The following is a 17,767-nucleotide window of genomic DNA, read 5'->3' on the forward strand; positions in this document are numbered from 1 at the left end:
CATATTCACAAAGCATAATGTGAACTACTATTTTCCTATAGTTTCCAAAGGTTTTGATGATATTCTTCTGTTTTGATAACCCCCTCCCCAAACAAATACTCTTCACATGTGCCTGATCCTTAAAGTAATGACAACGTGGCATATAGCAAATGCTCATATCTTGGGATACGTCATGAACACAGAAAGGATGCCATATTCACAGAGCGTAATGTATACTACTATTTTAAGATAGTTCCCAAAGATTTTCATGTTATTCTTCCGTTTTGATGATTCCCTCCCTAAAAAAATACTCTTCACGCAGGACTGACCCTTAAATTAAATAAAACCTGGCATATAGCAATTGCTCATATCTTGGGATACGTCATGAACACAAATGGGATGCCATATTCACAGAACGTGACGTATACTACTGTTTTCACATAGTTTTCAAAGGTTTTCATCCTATTCTTCTGTTTTGATGACTCCCTCCCCAAACAAATACTCCTCACATGTACCTGGTCCTTAAATTAAAAAAACAACACGGTATATAGAAAGTACTCATATCTTGGGATACGTCATGAACACAGATGGGATGCCATATTCACAGAGCGTAATATATACTATTGTTTTCTGATAGTTTCCAAAGGTTTTCATGTTATTCTTCTGTTTTGATGACTCCCTTCCCAAACAAATACTCTTCACAAATGTCTGGCCCTTAAATTAAAAAAACAACACGGTCTACAGAAAGTACTCATATCTTGGGATACGTCATGACGCGTCACAGACGGGATGCCATATTCACAGAGCGTAAAGTAAACTACTGTTTTCAGATAGTTTCCAAAGATTTTGATGTTATTCTTCTGTTTTGATGACTCCCTCCCCAAACAAATACTCCTCACATGTACCTGACCATTAAATTAAAGAAAACGTGTCATATAGCAAATGCTCATATCTTGGGATACGTCATGGCGATAAATATTCGGTACAGAGAGCAATGCACCAGCAATGGCCCCAGGGATCTTTATTTTTTATTATACCTAATTAACAGCTAATAAATCTATTATAATATTATAATAGCTGTATGATTCACCATAAATTGTTTGATGTAAGCAAATACAAAATCGAGCCCATAAGTCCGGGATTGAGAAAAAGCGAAAATTGACTCTGTAAATTTAGCATCCAGTCGATGATTTTCCCTTTTATTATGGTACCAACCAAAAACCCAACTATGTATATTACCTTCTTCTTCAGTAATATCAACAGGTTCAAAAGAATCATAATCATCGTCTTCTTCTTCATCATCACCATCTTCGCCCGATTCTTCCTGTATATCAGGTTCAACTGATCGTGAGGTAGTTTGAACTGGCGTTTCAGGTGGCGGAGGAACAAAGACCCGAGTATTATCTTCTTCTTCTTCTTCTTCGTCAATTCCGTCTTCACTATCATCATACTTTAAAAAAAATTACACTCTTAAAACTAATATTAAACTCTTAAATATGTGTTAACAATTTCTCTTAATTTAACGCAAATTTGAAATTATACTAATTATAAATAAAAACCGAAGCAGGGAAAAAGTTGTCTCGGTGGTGGGGGGGGGGGGAAGATGGCGTTACAAAAAAAAACTAGGCAAATATACGAATTACAAGAAATATCGAATAAATAGGTCTCGAGTGCACAGGTGCCCGAAGCAATCCCCTCCTAGACGCGTATCTGGAATCAGAAAATGTGTCAAATATAATGTATAATTTGTCAGGTGAGCAACAGGGATAGGGTGAGCAAGAGCAACAGGAATGACAAACATTAATGCTTCATCCTGTTCCCACTCCTTAAAAAAAATTTACTCCATTACTCGTGGGCCAATTAAGAGAAAATTAAAGAAAAAAAGAAGATATCGTCATATTTCGAGCGATAATCCAAATGTAAGAAGGATATTTTTAAAGACACAAGGAGAAAACCCACTAGATACGCGATTTGGGCCATATTAAGAAAGGAATGGATAAACAGATATTTCTCCCCATTTTCTTTCCCGAGAAATAGGCTACGCTTTTCTACTAAGCATTTAAGGTTTGCTGCCATTGAGATTCAACCATCTATAGAATTACAATTTCAAAATGTACTCTACTTTTTTTTATTGAAAATTTGCTGGTATTTGAGTGATATACCATGATATACTAATGATATACTTCAATGATATAATGATTTGAATCTCAAGAAGTGAAGTTAATCCTAGTAAAATACACCTAAGTGTGATACAAGTACAATATTTTAAAAACATATTGGGCTATATATTTGCAAATTAGGGGGCTGGGCGTTAAGTACCACGGGTCTGCATCCATACTGTGTTAGCTACAATTGTTCTGATATTATGAAGTAATATTTGTTTTCTGACTTCACACTGTCCAAATACTTTACCCCCACCCCCTAATGTGCTTATATATAACCCATATTATATATTTCCCATCTATTCTGTGAATTCTCTTTGTTTTTTCTTACGCTAAGTTGAAAGAAACTAGCGAAAGAAACCGGTTTAAAGCGCGACAATGCATGAACAACTTGAGATGCAGGGGGTATATCATACAAATGCCAATGGGCTGAAAGTGTGCAAAGACGCAAAAAAAGGAAAAATTTCCAGTTTTTAAAGCAAATGTACATCATTATTTAAAATGAAAAATACCATAAAATGAAAAGTAAAAATAAAATGAAAAAATAAAATAAAATAAAAATAAAAAATAAAATGAAAAATTATCTAAAAGGAAAAATGAAAATGTAAAATAAAAAAATGAAAGCCGACTCAGTGAATGGATAAGAGTTTGATATATCCTACTATACAAGTATCTAGTTTTTTCGGTAAAAGCTTAAGTTGTAAGATTGTCGTCAAATTACGAATTTACGGGGAATACAAAATTTAACGGTAGAGGAACAGAGATGTAATTTGGTTTTAATACATAACTGTAAGAAACTATAAGCCAGTAAAAAGAACGAGAAGCTAAATTCCACCTGATTGGTTCTTTCATGTGAAAATCTACGCCAGTAAACAACAGCATATTTTAGAGTTGCATGACTTTTTTTACAAGCAACCCCTTTGTTTCACTGTTACTTATTAAGCAATAAACTAGATATAAATGAGTATTTCTAGTATAAAATCTAAAAAGGAAAAAGATACAAAAAAGTGTATCCGTGGCAAAAATCCGACTTCAATGAAAGCCAAATCAAAATTAATAACAAGAACAATCAAGAAAAATTAAATAAGATTCTACCCGGGGATACCAGGGGTGGACATAGATTGCATATACTGATTAGTCTTACAAGTTCACGCACACTTATCTATGAAAGTAATAACTTTCAATTTTTGTGCCGCTCTCTGTGAAAAACATATTTAAATAAAATAATTAAATAAACATAATTAAATAAATTTTGAAGGAACTAAAGTATGTAAAAAGCAAGTCAATTGCCGTACATAATTGATTTTATTCAATAGCCATTTTGCAATAGTCGAATTTTGCTTAATCTGTGTCACTCCAAAACAATAGACATAAAAATCAATGGTGAATTAGAATATGGTAACAATGTCAAAATTGCCCCTGATGCAGATCCCACCTCACTGTTCCCACTCCGATCAAGTTTTTTCATTCAGACACGAATCCCGGTTAGTCCATCGCTAACATTAATAATACGTGCAAGGTTTCGCTCTTTTTTCAACCTCTGACTAATTATAAAGCGAAGATGTTGAATCCAAAAAACAAGATTGTATTACCAAAAATAACTTTTTTTTACCAAAAAAAACTTAAAAACGCATAAAAATTTGTTTATATTCATTTTTGTTACGTTTTGACAAGTCAGACAAACATCTTTGGGGAGACGGAGAGGTTCCAACCCCCTAACCTCCCTTCCTGGATACGACCTTGTCTTGTAATACACTCTTGCGAGAACCGTAGAAAAGTAATGTGCCGCCTTTTCTAAAACACAAATTATGAGGCCCCTTTACCTCCCTCCTAAGAAAAATAAGATCTTCTCTACATACTCATCTTGGCGATGGAGGCATTTGTCATTTTTGTGAATAAGTTTTGTAAAAGCAATTTCCATAAAATGTCACAAACAATGACTTAAGGGGGCTATCGAGTTTTTTTTTTCTCCTCGTCAAGTTGGAGCCGCCACCCTCAAGCCACTTCTTCAGTTCATGGAAAGGATCAAAGTCACTCAGCAAGTTATGAATGACCGCCATCCTCAAGCCAATTCTTCAGTTCATGGAAAAGATTAAAGTCACTCAGCAAGCAAGAATGACTTGAGGGAGCTATGGAGTTTTTTTATCCCCTCGTCAAGTTGGAACCGCCACCCTCAAGCCACTTCTTCAGTTCATGGAAAGGATTAAAGTCACTCAGCAAGTTATGAATGACCGCCACCCTCAAACCACTTCTTCAGTTCATGGAAAGGATTAAAGTCACTCAGCAAGCAAGAATGATTTGAGGGAGCTATGGAGTCGTTTTTTATCCCCTCGTCAAATTAGAACCGCCACCCTCAAGCCACTTCTTCAGTTCATGGAAAGGATTAAAGTCACTCAGCAAGTTATGACTAAATAATGGGTAGTCAGAAACACCCTTTTTAAATTGCTCAAGTTTTTAATGACATTTTTCATGTTACGCGTTAAATGAGCATGTTAGGACGTGAGTATGAATAAAAAAGCTCCTAGATTCAAAATGGCTCTTATTCAGTTCTTTATAGCTCTCCGTAGGTGCCATAAAGTTTCACAACAAGAATCTACAGTAATTGTCGTTCCAAGCTGCTTAAACTCCCAACCTTTTAGGTTAAAAAATAGCTTCCGTAACTTCACAGTGGTTAAATGATTGTTTGAAAGAGGGTCAAAATGCTGTGAAATGCTGAAATGTTGGGAGAATGAAAATCCTAAGATAGCTGATTGATCTTTTAACGTCTAAAACCATAGTCAACACGGTTTCAGCCCCCAATCTGGACAAACCCGTGTAGGGTTACTGCAACTTAGCGCCATAAATTGAGAAAAATAGTGAAAAAAATTATTAAAAAAAAGGAAATATCCATTCTAGAGCCTCAGCGGGTAATATGTTCCCGAGTGGGCTTTAAAATAAATGACTTATTTGTTCCAAAATTCGTTAGTCTGTGACAAATAATCTAAATTAGGCCCTTAAATAAATAGAAAGATACCTCTTCATCATCTTCGTCGTCTTCGTCATAATAATCATCATCTTCCTCATCAACATCTTCTTTCGGATCCTTGTCAAAATACTCACTAGGTGACCTTTCTGTTGTGGTGGTAGTCGTTGTAGGAGTGGTTGCTACTGAAGCCGGCAATTCATGGTCAATATGGAAATTTGGTCCGTGTCCAGATCCAGATCCCTCTGAAAAAGTTTTTATAGTACGAATATAAATCAAAACAGAAGAGAAAATAACTTAGCCTACCATAGATTAATCTCAAGTCCTTTTAATATCATAAAGATTTTCATCCTAGAAGGCAAAAGGGGAGGAAAAAACCAGTACATGAAATCTGAAAGCAAGCATCTGCCACCATAAAAATGCATTTAAATCAACTTTAGCAGCAGCAGAAGCAGAAAAGAAGAGTCTTTCATGTATCACCTGACTGCTGGCTACAGCTTGACTTGTCAAACCGCAAGACAATGGGCGAAAAAACAACATCATCGTAGTTATCCTCAACGCGTAAGAAATTAAGTTAAAAAAATTAACGGTGTACAGAACGCATCCCTTTTCACTAAAAAAATTATAATATAGCAGTGGTTAATTCCGATCCATGCGTAGATTGACAACCATGAATGCAATGCTTAAGCCTGGTAGGCGTCGCAAGGTACCAAGTATGCAGCTTTTTGGGATTCACCACAATCCTTGTTGATGATAAGCATAACGACATCAACTGTTCCTTACCTTATGAGGCAATATTGCATCTGATGTATTATCTCTTTAAGGGGCCAAACACATTCAGTTGGCGATTGTCAAGAGTGCAGTCACACGGCATACTAGAAAGCAGCTGAACGCACTGTGAATTTTTATATATCTTAGTTTCGTTATATCTGTTGGAGGTTCAGTAATTCCTGCAATAAACGAGTAGAGCGAGGGAAACTCCTTACTCACTTTAGGAAGAAGAAGCGTAAAGTCGAGAAGCAGCAAAGAGCAGGGGGGACAATACATTTAAGACCAACGAACTAAGGGATTCTAAGGCCACGGGCAAGTATGGGAGAAAATGGCTGAACATCTGTAGCTCCACGCTCAGGAGACAGAGAAGCTGTCTCTCAAATTATTATTCATCCAGGGAGATCTGAAAAACTTGCACCCTGACACAACTACAAGTATGAATCTTACTTGAAAAAGGGGAAGCGGGCAAAATGAACGTTATTTTGTGTTCAACCTAGCAGGTACATCAACACAAACTTACAGTTTTAGTTCTGCCCCTTTTGCATATGCATAGCGCTTTTAAATCTGTCACTTTTAATATTGCTATCATTCATAAATAATTGCAACAATATACGATAAAAAACAAATTCAGATTCAATTCCATTTCTTTCTAAGCTCTACTCTTCACTTATTTCCACCAAGCTTATGCTTCTTTTAAAACTTTCCTTATAACTCCATCCACATCAAGGACTTTCTGCGTTTGCTTAGGAGCCGAGGTCTCTCTTCTTAGCTTATTGTTCATTATAATCCTAGAAATATGGATGAAACCCCGTTTTCTGTATCACTTATTGCTTTACATATGGTCTTCCCAACGAGCAACTAAAGTTATCCTTGTACGTTTCCCATGGAAAACATCCAGCGCATCTTCCTTAGCCGTTTGACAGGTCCATAATTTACAGATATTACTACTGTGGCTTATAGTATCCTAATCTTAGTTCTAAGACCTAAGTAACATTTTCCCAAACTTTTCTAACTGCAAAAAAGCATTCAGTTTTTGGGCTACAGCATCTACCTAGATCTTCATCTATTATATCGTATACCGTCACTGTTTCCACTCTAAAAATTCTGCCTTGGTATTTGAAGCAATAAATTTGGGCAACTATCTCGTTTGCTAACATCCTCCCTTCATCCTTGTCCCTGCCATTTGGCCTCGAGCCCTCTCTCTGCCAAATTGGCTTTTTATATTGAAATTATGTAGTAATAAACAGAACTTGAACTTGAACTTGTTTGAGTTATTTAACATCGTCATTTAGGATAATTTATACCATTTATCCTCGTAACTATACTTTTAAAAACCATTTTTGTGCCTTGGCCCCTTCAAACATAAACCTTCTTCCCAGAAGAGTAAAACCTCCTATCCCTAGACTCGAAGAGGCTAAGATTACAATTTAAAAGATTAAGTTTTCTGGGAGGCGGAAGTTTTATTCCCGCCTTCTCGAAACGTACAGGGGATTGGAGCAACAAATTGGAACCCATCCCCTCTACTTCTTATTTCGTGCCATCAGCACACTCAGCTTCTCAATTTTTATCATTAATTAAGTTTTTATTGTAGTAATCATTTTAGCTTATAGGTTGTACCATTGTACAATTTCAATTTGGACATTCAGCTCTGTGGCATTTTATTTACTTAAGTGCGTTTGTGTGAACAGTTTTAAACAACGACATGTTTTCTTATCTTGTCTACCCTTGGCTCTCAAAACTTCATTCATTTCGTCAACATTTTTATCCAGAGCAATGAATTCCCTCATAGCATACATAGGAGTTTTACCTCCCTATTTAAAACAAAGCTTTCCGCTAGCCTTTGTTATGCCCTTTAAGGAATAGCTCAAACGAAATAATCCATATAAACAGAGATAAAATACAACCCCGCTTAACTCCTGATTCTACTTCAAATCAACTACTAGCCTCACTTGCAATTTTCACCGCTGGGCCATTATTCCTTTACATAATACTAATTACTTTAACGTACTTTTCTGGTATCGAGGTTGGAGCAGTGGCAACTGTCTGGTGAAAAGCAAACTACAGACCAGAGTAACCGAAAACTTAATCACTCGTTGTAAGAAACATTTTGTTTTATTTAAAGGCGAATCAGGAATGACCATTATGACATGGTGAAGCTTTCATTATAGTAAAGATTTTAATAGTAACCAGAGCTAAGAGCTCATATAGCACTTGTGACGAGGCAAGAAGAGCTAAGAGCAAAGAGCTCATGTGGTATGAGCTCTAACTTCTAAGAATCAATAGATTGATTTAAAAGGAAAATCAGAGGCTTAATGCCGGTCAGGATTTAAAATAAGAGCTCTGAGTCACGATGTCCTTCTAAATATCAAAATTCATTAAGATCCGATCATCCACTCGTAAGTTATAAATACCTCTTTTTTTCTAATTTTTCCTCTCCTTTTAGCCCCCCATATGGTCGAATCTGGGATAACGACTTTAACAAGTCAATTTGTGCAGCTCCCCGACACGCCTACTGATTTTCATCGCCCTAGCACGTCCAGAATCACCAAACTCGCCAAATCACAGAACCCTCCCCCCAACTCCCTCGAAGAGAGCGAATCCAGTACGGTTACGCCAATCGCGTATCAAGGACATTTGCTCATTCTATCCACCAAGCTTCATCCCGATTCCTCCACTCCAATTTTTTCCCAAGATTTCCCCCTCCAACTCCCGCCAATGTCAAAAGATCTGGTCGAGATTTGAAATAAGAGCTCTGAGACATGAATTCCTTCTAAATATCAAATTTCATTAAGATCCGATCACCAATTTGTAAGATAAAAATACCCTAATTTTCACGTTTTCCAAGAATTCCGGTTTCCCCCTCCAACTCCCCCCAATGTCACTGGATCTGGTCAGAATTAAAAATTAGAGCTTTAAAGCACAAGATCCTTCTAAATATCAAATTACATTAAGATCTGGGCACCCTTTCGTAAGTTACAAATACCTTATTTTTTCCAAATCCCCCCCCCAACTCAACCAAAGAAAGCAGATCCGGTCCGGCTATGTCAGTCACGTATATTAGACAGGTTTTTATTTTTCCCATCCAGTTTCATCCTGATCTCTCCGCTTCAAGTATTTTCTAAGATTTCCGCCCCCCCCCCAATGACGCTGGATCCAGTTGAGATTTAAAATAAGAGATCTGATTTACGAGGTCCTTCTAAATAAGAAGTTTTATGAAGATCCGATCACTCCTTCGAAAGTTAAAAATACGTCATTTTTTCTAATTTTTCAGAATTAACAACCCCCCCCCCCCAATAGAGCGCATCCGTTCCAATTATGTAAATCACGTATCTAAGACTCATGCTTATTTTTTCCCACCAAATTTCATCCCGATCCTTCCAATCTAAGCGTTTTCCATGATTTTAGGTCCCCCCCCCATAATGTCATCAGATCCGGTCGGGATTTAGAATAAGAGCTTTGAGACACGATTTCCTTCTAAATATCAAATTTCATTAGGATACGATCACCCGTTCGTAAGTTAAAAATAACTTATTTTTTCTAATTTTTCAGAATTAACCCCCCCAAATACCCCAAAGAGAGCGGATCCATTTCGGTTATTTCAATCATGTATCTAGGACTTGTGCTTATTTCCCCCACCAAGTTTCATCCTGATTTCTCCACTCTCCACTGGAAGTGTTTTCCAAGATTTTAGGTTTCCCCCTCCCCCCCAATGTCACCAGATCCGTTTGGGATTTAAAATGACAGCTCTGAGACACGATGTCCTTCCAAACATCAAATTTCAATAAGATCAGATCAACCGTTCGTAAGTTAAAGATACTTCATTTTTTCTATTTTTTCCAAATTAACGGGCCCCCCACTCCCCCCAGATGGCCAAATCGGGAAAACGACTATTTCTAACTTAATCTGGTCCGGTCCCTGATATGCCTGCCAAATTTCATCGTCCTAGCTAACCTGGAAGTGCCTAAAGTAGCAAAACCGCGACCGACAGACCGACAGAATTTGCGATTGCTTTATGTCACTTGGTTAATACCAAGTGCCATAAAAATGCGTTACGAAAACCAACATTTGAGTATTTTGAAAGACATTGAGACTATTAGAAAATGCGAATCGGAATAGAAAGTGCAACGTTGATTCGCCAAGGTTGAATTACCCCACATTAGATATTTTGAGCCAACCATTTATTAGAAAACGGGGAAAATCCCATTTTTGCATTGGTAGCAGTGATTTGTCTCTTCTTTTTTTTTACAAGGGCTAACAGATTACCGCAAGGTCATAAAGACATTTTTGATGGCTAATCGCCATGTATTCCTTTTTAATAATATAAGTTTGCCTTCATAACACTAAAGAAGATACAAGGACAAAGTCTTCAATAAAAGTTTTCTATCAGCTGAATCACATGCCTTCATTCCCTGTGGATACCAACAGGATTTAAACATGCAGGCTTTATAAATGGGAGAATAACACTGCTACGGTTAAGGTAGGAAATGAGTTTAGCAACTGGTTTCGAATTAAATCAGGAGTTAAGCAGGGTTGTGTTCTAACCCTTTTTATATGGATCATATTGATGGATTTTGTCTTAAAGAGAACAGGAAAGGCAATGGAAGAACATGGAATTAAATGGCGAGTAAAAACCTTTCCTAGACTTAGACTACACTGATGATCTAAGCATCCAAGATGAAAGTGCGAGCAAAATGAATGAAATTTTAGAAATTTTGCGAATTCAGGGTGCTAAAATAGGTTTGAAAATTAATGTCAGGAAGACCAAGTCGCTATGGTATGGAATAAGAGAAGATGAAAAGGTGATGTTGGGTAACGAAAAAATTGATCAGGTCGACAGCTTCACTTACCTTGGTAGTATTATTAGTAAAAATGATGGGAGCAGTGAATAAGTTAAAAGTAGAATAGCCTACTACTAAAAGTAGAAAGTTTGGAAGAATAGGAAGGTTAGCCTGGAAACCAAGACTAGATTATTGGAAGCTACAGCAATGACAGTGGTCAAATATGGTTCTGAAACGTGGGTGCTCCAAAAAGCGGATGAAGATATGCTAGATGTTTTCCATTGCCTACGGATTGTTCTGGATACCCGGCTGACTGACCGTATTTCAAACAGTAGCCAGTACGAAAAATGCGGTTCAATCCCACTGTCTAGGGCTATAATGAGATAAAGGTTGAGATGGCCTGGGCACGTTCCGCGGATGAAGGATGAAAAATTGCCGAAGATTGTCCTTTTCGGCCAACCGTCAAGGGCTAAGCGGAGAGCAGGTCGTCCGCGGTTAGGATGGGAGGATGTCATAAATAAAATTTCAGAGAAGTTGGAACTTCCGGGAAGGGTGTAAAGAGGGAGGCATTGAAGAGATTGGGATGGAGGAGCATGCGCAGCTGTGTTGGCCTCAGGCGGCTTGTTGCTGCGGTTAGTTGTTAGCAGTAGTAGTATCGCCTGAATCACATACCTTCCTCCCGAGGATGTCATGCAGGAATTATCATTACGAGGGGGGATTGTTTGATTCTGGGTGCGATGCAAGGATAAGCTCTTCACTAAAAGTTTTTTATCAGCTGAAACACACGCCTTCAGCCCCGCGGATGCCATGCAGGATTTAACATACAGGACGTATCATTGGCAAGGGGGTATGTTTGATCCTGGATGCAATATAAGGATAGGGTCTTCACTAAAAGTTTTTTATTAGCTGAATCATATGCCTGCTACAAAACTCATAGCCCATAAAACTCAGGATTAGAGGGGTCTGACAGGTCTAATAATTCAGACACTTCCAATTTTTAAACTAAACGTGAAAATTATGTCAACACATACTCTCTCTTTACTAAACCAATCTTGTTTTTCTCTTGTAACTCTATCTTCAGCATTTCTTAGTCTAACAAACATCGTCATGCTAAGCAATTCGTTTCGCATAAATAGTGCTTCGAATTTAAACGTCCGTATTGCTAAATGACTCAAGGAAAGCGGAATACATAAGGACATGAAAGCATCGATTAGAATCCGTAGAAATGATTCAAATGAGCCAAAAAAGACGATAAAGGGGTTTAAAGTGTCAATGGAAGATATATTCTGAAACATTTCATTCACTGACAATGAACAAAATCACAAATTGAGCTTTTGCACGACAAATTAGCCAAAAACGCAATAGGAAGAAGACGAAATCTTAATCTACCGTTACTAGGATATGACAAGCTAATGAAAGATTCAAAAGAAGTTTCTTGAAAATGTATATGAATGTTCTCATAATTTGCAATCTGGCCCACTCAGTAATTGTCTTCAGTTGTCATCATTAATCAGCCAGCATGATTGATCTAATAATTCAAATGCCTTATAGTTTGTTCTCTGTGAAACACGGAATTTTACAATAATTCCAAAGCTGTGGCTTCCACCGAAAGGATACGATACTTATACTAGTGGATTCAGTAGTTTCATTCACGGACAGGGTTGCCACCACCGTCAGTTCCTACAACTGCCACAACATGTGGCAACCCTATTATAATTTATTAATAATAATTAATAATTTTTTCGCAACAAACCCAAACTTCAATAAAAGATTGGAAAATTTCTTACTTCTGCATGTTTCTGAAAAAGCTTTTCAACATATTTTTCAATATACATAAGACATGAAATTCGGGTAACAAAATTCGACACAAAGGATATTAAATCTCGGCTATTGAACGACAGCAAAATCAAACAGTTCGTGGTAACGAACTGTAGTAAGGAGCGACCCGGCTCAGTAGTAAAAGAAACTCTAAACAACGACAGTTAGATAGTAAAAGATACTTCAAAAGAATCGGATTTTCATGCTGATTTTAAATATATAAGTTTCATCAAATTTAGTCTTTGTCACCAAAGGTTACGAGCCTGAAAAAATTTGCCTTATTTTGGAAAATAGGAGGAAACACCCTCTAAAAGTCATTGAATCTTAACGAAAATCACACCATCGCATTCAGCGTATCAGAGAATCCTATAGCGAAAATTTCAAGCTCCTATCTACGAAAATGTGGAATTTCGTATTTTTTGCCAGAAGACAGATCACGGGTGCGTGTTTATTTGTTTTTTTTCCAGGGGTCGTCGTATCGACCAGGTGGTCCTAGAATGTCGCAAGAGGGCTCATTCTAACGGAATTGAAAAGTTCTAGTGCTCTTTTTAAGTGACCAAAAAATTGGAGGGCACCTAGGCCCCCTCCCACGCTCATTTTTCCCCAAAGTCAATGGATCAAAATTTTGAGATGGCCATTTTGTTCCACATAGTCGAAAACCATAATAAATGTGTCTTTTGGGATGACTTACTCCCCCACAGTCCCCGGGGGAGGGGCTGCAAGTTACAAACTTTGACCAGTGTTTACATACAGTAATGGTTATTGGGAAGTGTACAGACGTTTTCAGGGGGATATTTTGGTTTGGGGGGGTTGAGTGGAGCGGGCTATGTGGGAGGAATATGTCATGGGGGAAGGAAATTCAATGAAAAGGGCGCAGGATTTTCTAGCATTACTATAAAAAAAACAACGAAAAAATAAACATGAAAAAGTTTTTTCAATTGAAAGTAAGGAGTAGCATTAAAACTTAAAACAAACAGAGATTATTACGCATATGAGGGGTTCTTCTCCTCCTAAACACCTCGCTCTTTATGCTAAAGTATTTTTAGTAATTTCAACTATTTATTCTACGGCCTTTCTGATTTAGGGGTCATTCTTAAAGAATTGGGACAAAGCTTAAGATTTAGTGTAAAGAGCGAGGTATTAACGAGGAGACAAGCCCCTCATATACATAATAAAATTATAAGAATATAGACGTTTGTTACGTAAGCTAATTCTTAAGTTACGTACATTTTTTACTGATAAAAACGTTCGCTAAAAATTTAAAGTTCTAGTTGCCTTTTTAAGTAACCGAAAAATTGGAGGGCAACTAGGCCTCCTTCCCCATCCCTTATTTCTCAAAATTGTCTGATCAAAAGTAAGAGAAAGCCATTTAGCCAAAAAAAAAGAATTAATATGCAAATATCATTTTAATAATTTATGTGCGGAGAGCCAAAATCAAACATGCATTAATTCAAAAACGCTCAGAAATTAAATAATAAAAAAAAACTAATTTTCGAGAACTGAAAGTAAGGAGCGACATTAAAACTTAAAACGAACAGAAATTACTCCGTGTATGAAAGAGCCCTCAACGCCCTGCTCTTTACGCTTAATTTTTTTACTGTTTAATAAAGTAGAATTGAGAGAAAGATTCGAACTGTAGCGTAAAGAGCGGGTCGTTGTGAAGGGACCATCCCCTTTCATACATGGAGTAATTCTTGTTCGTTTAAGTTTTAATGTCGCTCCTTACTTTCAGTTAAAAAAACTAGTTTTTTTTATTTAGTTATAGTCTAGAGGCAAAACATAAAAACCACAGAGCTGGACAAAAATGACATATATTTATTATCAGATATTTATTTTTTGAACTGGTAAATTTCTATCTATTTCCCTTTGCAGGTTTATAATATTGTTCTCTTAGAGATCTGACCTTGTTTAAAAGAAAAGATAAATTTTATTTTCCATGTGTTTCTGAAAAACCTTTTCAATATATGCACCAACTAAAAAAAAAAAAAAAAAAAAAAAAAAAAAAAAAAAAAAAAAAAAAAAAAGTCCAAAGTATATTCCAAAAGGCTATTCGGCAAATGGTGGAAGTTGAATTTCATGTATCAAAAGACAGCAAAATTGTCAGTTTCTAAAATAGGGACCATAAACCATGATAAGCAGTCAATAAATTACATTTCCCAGATGTCTGCACAAGCTATTTACAAACTTAAGCTGATCAAACAAAGATCATATTTCTTTGTTCTTGAAATACATCCCACCCCCCCAAAAAAAATATAAAATAAAATTGCTTTCCAGAAGCCAAGTGTACTCAGTGGCTGTTCTGGCCTCTTTTGCGCCTAGGACAAAATGTTAATTAGCGTTCCCCACCCCCTTTGTCTTCCCTAATTTTCAGGTCGAATATTAACGAAATTATTATCCGTTAACCAAATTATTTTCAATTTATAGATGAAATAATAATATTTTTTTTTTAATTCATTGTTTAGATTATTAAGTTATTTAACTAATATTAATTATTTTAGTTATTATTATTTGTATTTTTTAACTTATTTTTCTTATATTAATTAATAGATAATTTATTACTTAGTTTCATTTTAATAATAATAAAATTTCAAAAATCTGAAAAATTTTGGTAACACTAGTGACCACCCTTTGGATTCTAAGAGGCCCATAGCCGTTACTCCTTTCTTCCTTTAATGATTTAAGATGATGAAGAAGTTTAACGGCGATCCCTCAGGGCAAGACGCATGTGTTGTTAATTGTGTAAGGGATAGAGCTGCATGTTACGTAGTAGAGTATGTTTTCTAAGAGATACAGGTGTTAATTACATAATAGAAAGTGCTTTCAAAATTTTGCATGTGTTAATTACTTAAAAACCCGAGAAGGGCCAGGAAAAAACCTTCAAGGCCCGTTAGTGGGGGATCCTCTAAGATGACAGACCCTAGCGAGTAATTCTACCAGGCCCCTAGTATTCAATTCATACGACAAGCCCTAATTTCTAATTCCTACGGCGTGCCCTAACATCCAATTCCTACGAGAGGCCTAAGATCCAATTCCACGGGAGGGTCCTATCATCCAATCCAATCGGGAGGCTCTTGCAACCTTACAACCGATTCCAATGGAGGCCCTAGCATCCAATTCTAACAACCTCTAATCTATCCACCAGGCCCCTTGCATCCAATTTCACTGGGGGCCCCTAGCAACCTTTTTCATCGGAAGGTCCCCCTAACCTACCAACCTTTTCCACTAGGGGCCCCTACCAGTCAATCCAATGAGGGGCTAGCATCCAATTCCAGCAGGGGCCCAAGAAAACAATTCCAACGAGACCCTAGCATCCAATCCCATAGGGGGTCCCTAGCAACCAATTTCACTGATAAGGAGTTTTTCAAGGTGTTTCAAGATTTCTTCTGATGTTATCTAATGGGGAATAGTTACTTGTGTTAAGGATGACGCAATCTCGACAGACATGCCAGACTTCAGAAGCCCGTAGGGAATCCCCGCTTGTAAATGAGGGCGCACACGTGGCATGTTACGTAATGACAACGCACACGTGGGTTGTTACATAATACTTTAAAAGATTTTCTTTTTCTTTAAATGCATTTTTTTCAGGGAACTTTTGTAATCTAAATATTTCTTGACCGCATTAGGATTCGAAAGGGATTCCCCTCAATGGAATGGAGCGCTACACAGGTGGACTACAAAAGCCTTCCAATATTTTGATTCAGCGAATACTTTACATGATAACCTATTGCATGCGCGGGAGAATTCCCTGTCCACCTTCGAGAACGATTAAATGATTCGCAAGTTTCAAGGATTCAAAGGAATAGGGCGCTTGTTAAACCTAGAACTCCCTCACTACTAGTGTTCAATATGCAAAGAAGTATGCTCTTGTATGGACTGGGAAAAAATTATAAAAATAAATAATAAAAATTTATTATTAGAATTTACTTGACAATATTGTTCGACTTCACTTATAATTGTTTTTCCGTTTTTCGTTATACCTCAACTATTTACTCCTTTTTATGTTTAGTTCAGACACCATAGATGAAGATCCATGAAAGGTGAAATTTTTTTCAATTTCTTTATTAGTTTAGCCCTTGGCCCTCGCAAACCTCAAAATTTGGAGTCGAAAATCCGGTACTTACGTATTATAGCGACCAAACTCAAATTCTTGATTTGAGTAAAACCGGTCTCTGTCTGCAATCGGAGATAATAGACTTGGTCTCAGTCTCGAAGAACTCCTATACAGGTATATTTAATTGAATTGTTAATGGTACTTGTGTCTAAGCCACCATACTCAAGTTCAGTCGAGAAGTGAATTTTGGTTAATAGTAATGAACTAGCCTGTATTTCAGACCATAGGGTGAAATTCATTCAGTTTGTGGTCTGAGTTGATAAGATATAGTGCCTGACCATGGATATTAAAATGAAAATTTGAGATTTGCCAAGAAGTAGCAATTAGACTATTCCACGATAAGGAGATGTTGCCCAAAACGAAATAGTGTTTCAGCGGACACAGCACGACTTTATACTCTTTCGATAAAGACCCTTTTTGCAAATGTACAACTAGGCCATGTATGAAACAAGTTGGTTTACGTGTATGCGTGCTGGGCGCATATTTCTAACTTGTAGTTTTCATAATTTATTTGATGAAGTATTGCGTTTTAATCATATTTTGCTTTATTTCAGTAGCATGAGCCAAACTTCACTTCTCAACAGAACTTGAGTATGGTAGCTATAAGACAAAAGTACCTTGTTAGTATATGGAGTTGGTTAGGTTAGGTGTTGAATATAATGCGTTCTGGGTGGCCTGCTTTCCATATTTCTCTTTTGTAGTTTCCATAATTTTGTTACTAAAGTATTTATACTTTCATCATATTTTGGTAGATCTCATTATGATAAACCTTTATGCTGTATACCTGCTATGTAGTGATTAAAACTACATTAAAACTGTAATGTAGTCGCTATAACACGTAAGTGACAAAAATTGTTTTGCCTTCCAAAAAAAGGTAAACTCTTTATTCGCCGTCCGCGAAATTGCCCCTTAAAATATAATTTGGAATGTTTACACTAAAACATCGCAAACAATAAGTAAGCATCCTTCTTTTTATGTTTCATTCATTAACTTTATAGTATGGCATGGTTCCAGCAGTTTTATTGAGTCATGTTCAAAACTTCTGATTTTGTGGCTCATTATGTTTTCACTCCGGAAACTGAACCATATCGAAACTTATTTGAAATACAGGCGCATGGTTTCAGTTTCTTCGTATTTAGAAGGCAGAAGAAATATCTAAGTAAAGGGCGTAACAAGGATTCAATTT

General features: G+C 36.8%; 1 protein-coding gene across 1 annotated transcript in view; it reads right to left on the reverse strand.

Annotated features, from left to right (window-relative positions):
- LOC136038508 (syndecan-like) overlaps nt 1–17,767 on the reverse strand; it is a 67,191-nt gene that overhangs the window by 28,066 nt on the left and 21,358 nt on the right. Inside the window, exons 3-4 of the mRNA XM_065721602.1 lie at nt 5,155–5,348; nt 1,219–1,429 (exon numbers count right to left, since the gene is read on the reverse strand). Coding sequence (XP_065577674.1) covers nt 1,219–1,429; nt 5,155–5,348 — 405 coding nt within the window. The remainder of the gene's footprint in view (nt 1–1,218; nt 1,430–5,154; nt 5,349–17,767) is intronic.

This window comes from Artemia franciscana, chromosome 18 (genome assembly GCF_032884065.1).
Source record: "Artemia franciscana chromosome 18, ASM3288406v1, whole genome shotgun sequence".
NCBI lineage: Eukaryota > Metazoa > Arthropoda > Branchiopoda > Anostraca > Artemiidae > Artemia > Artemia franciscana.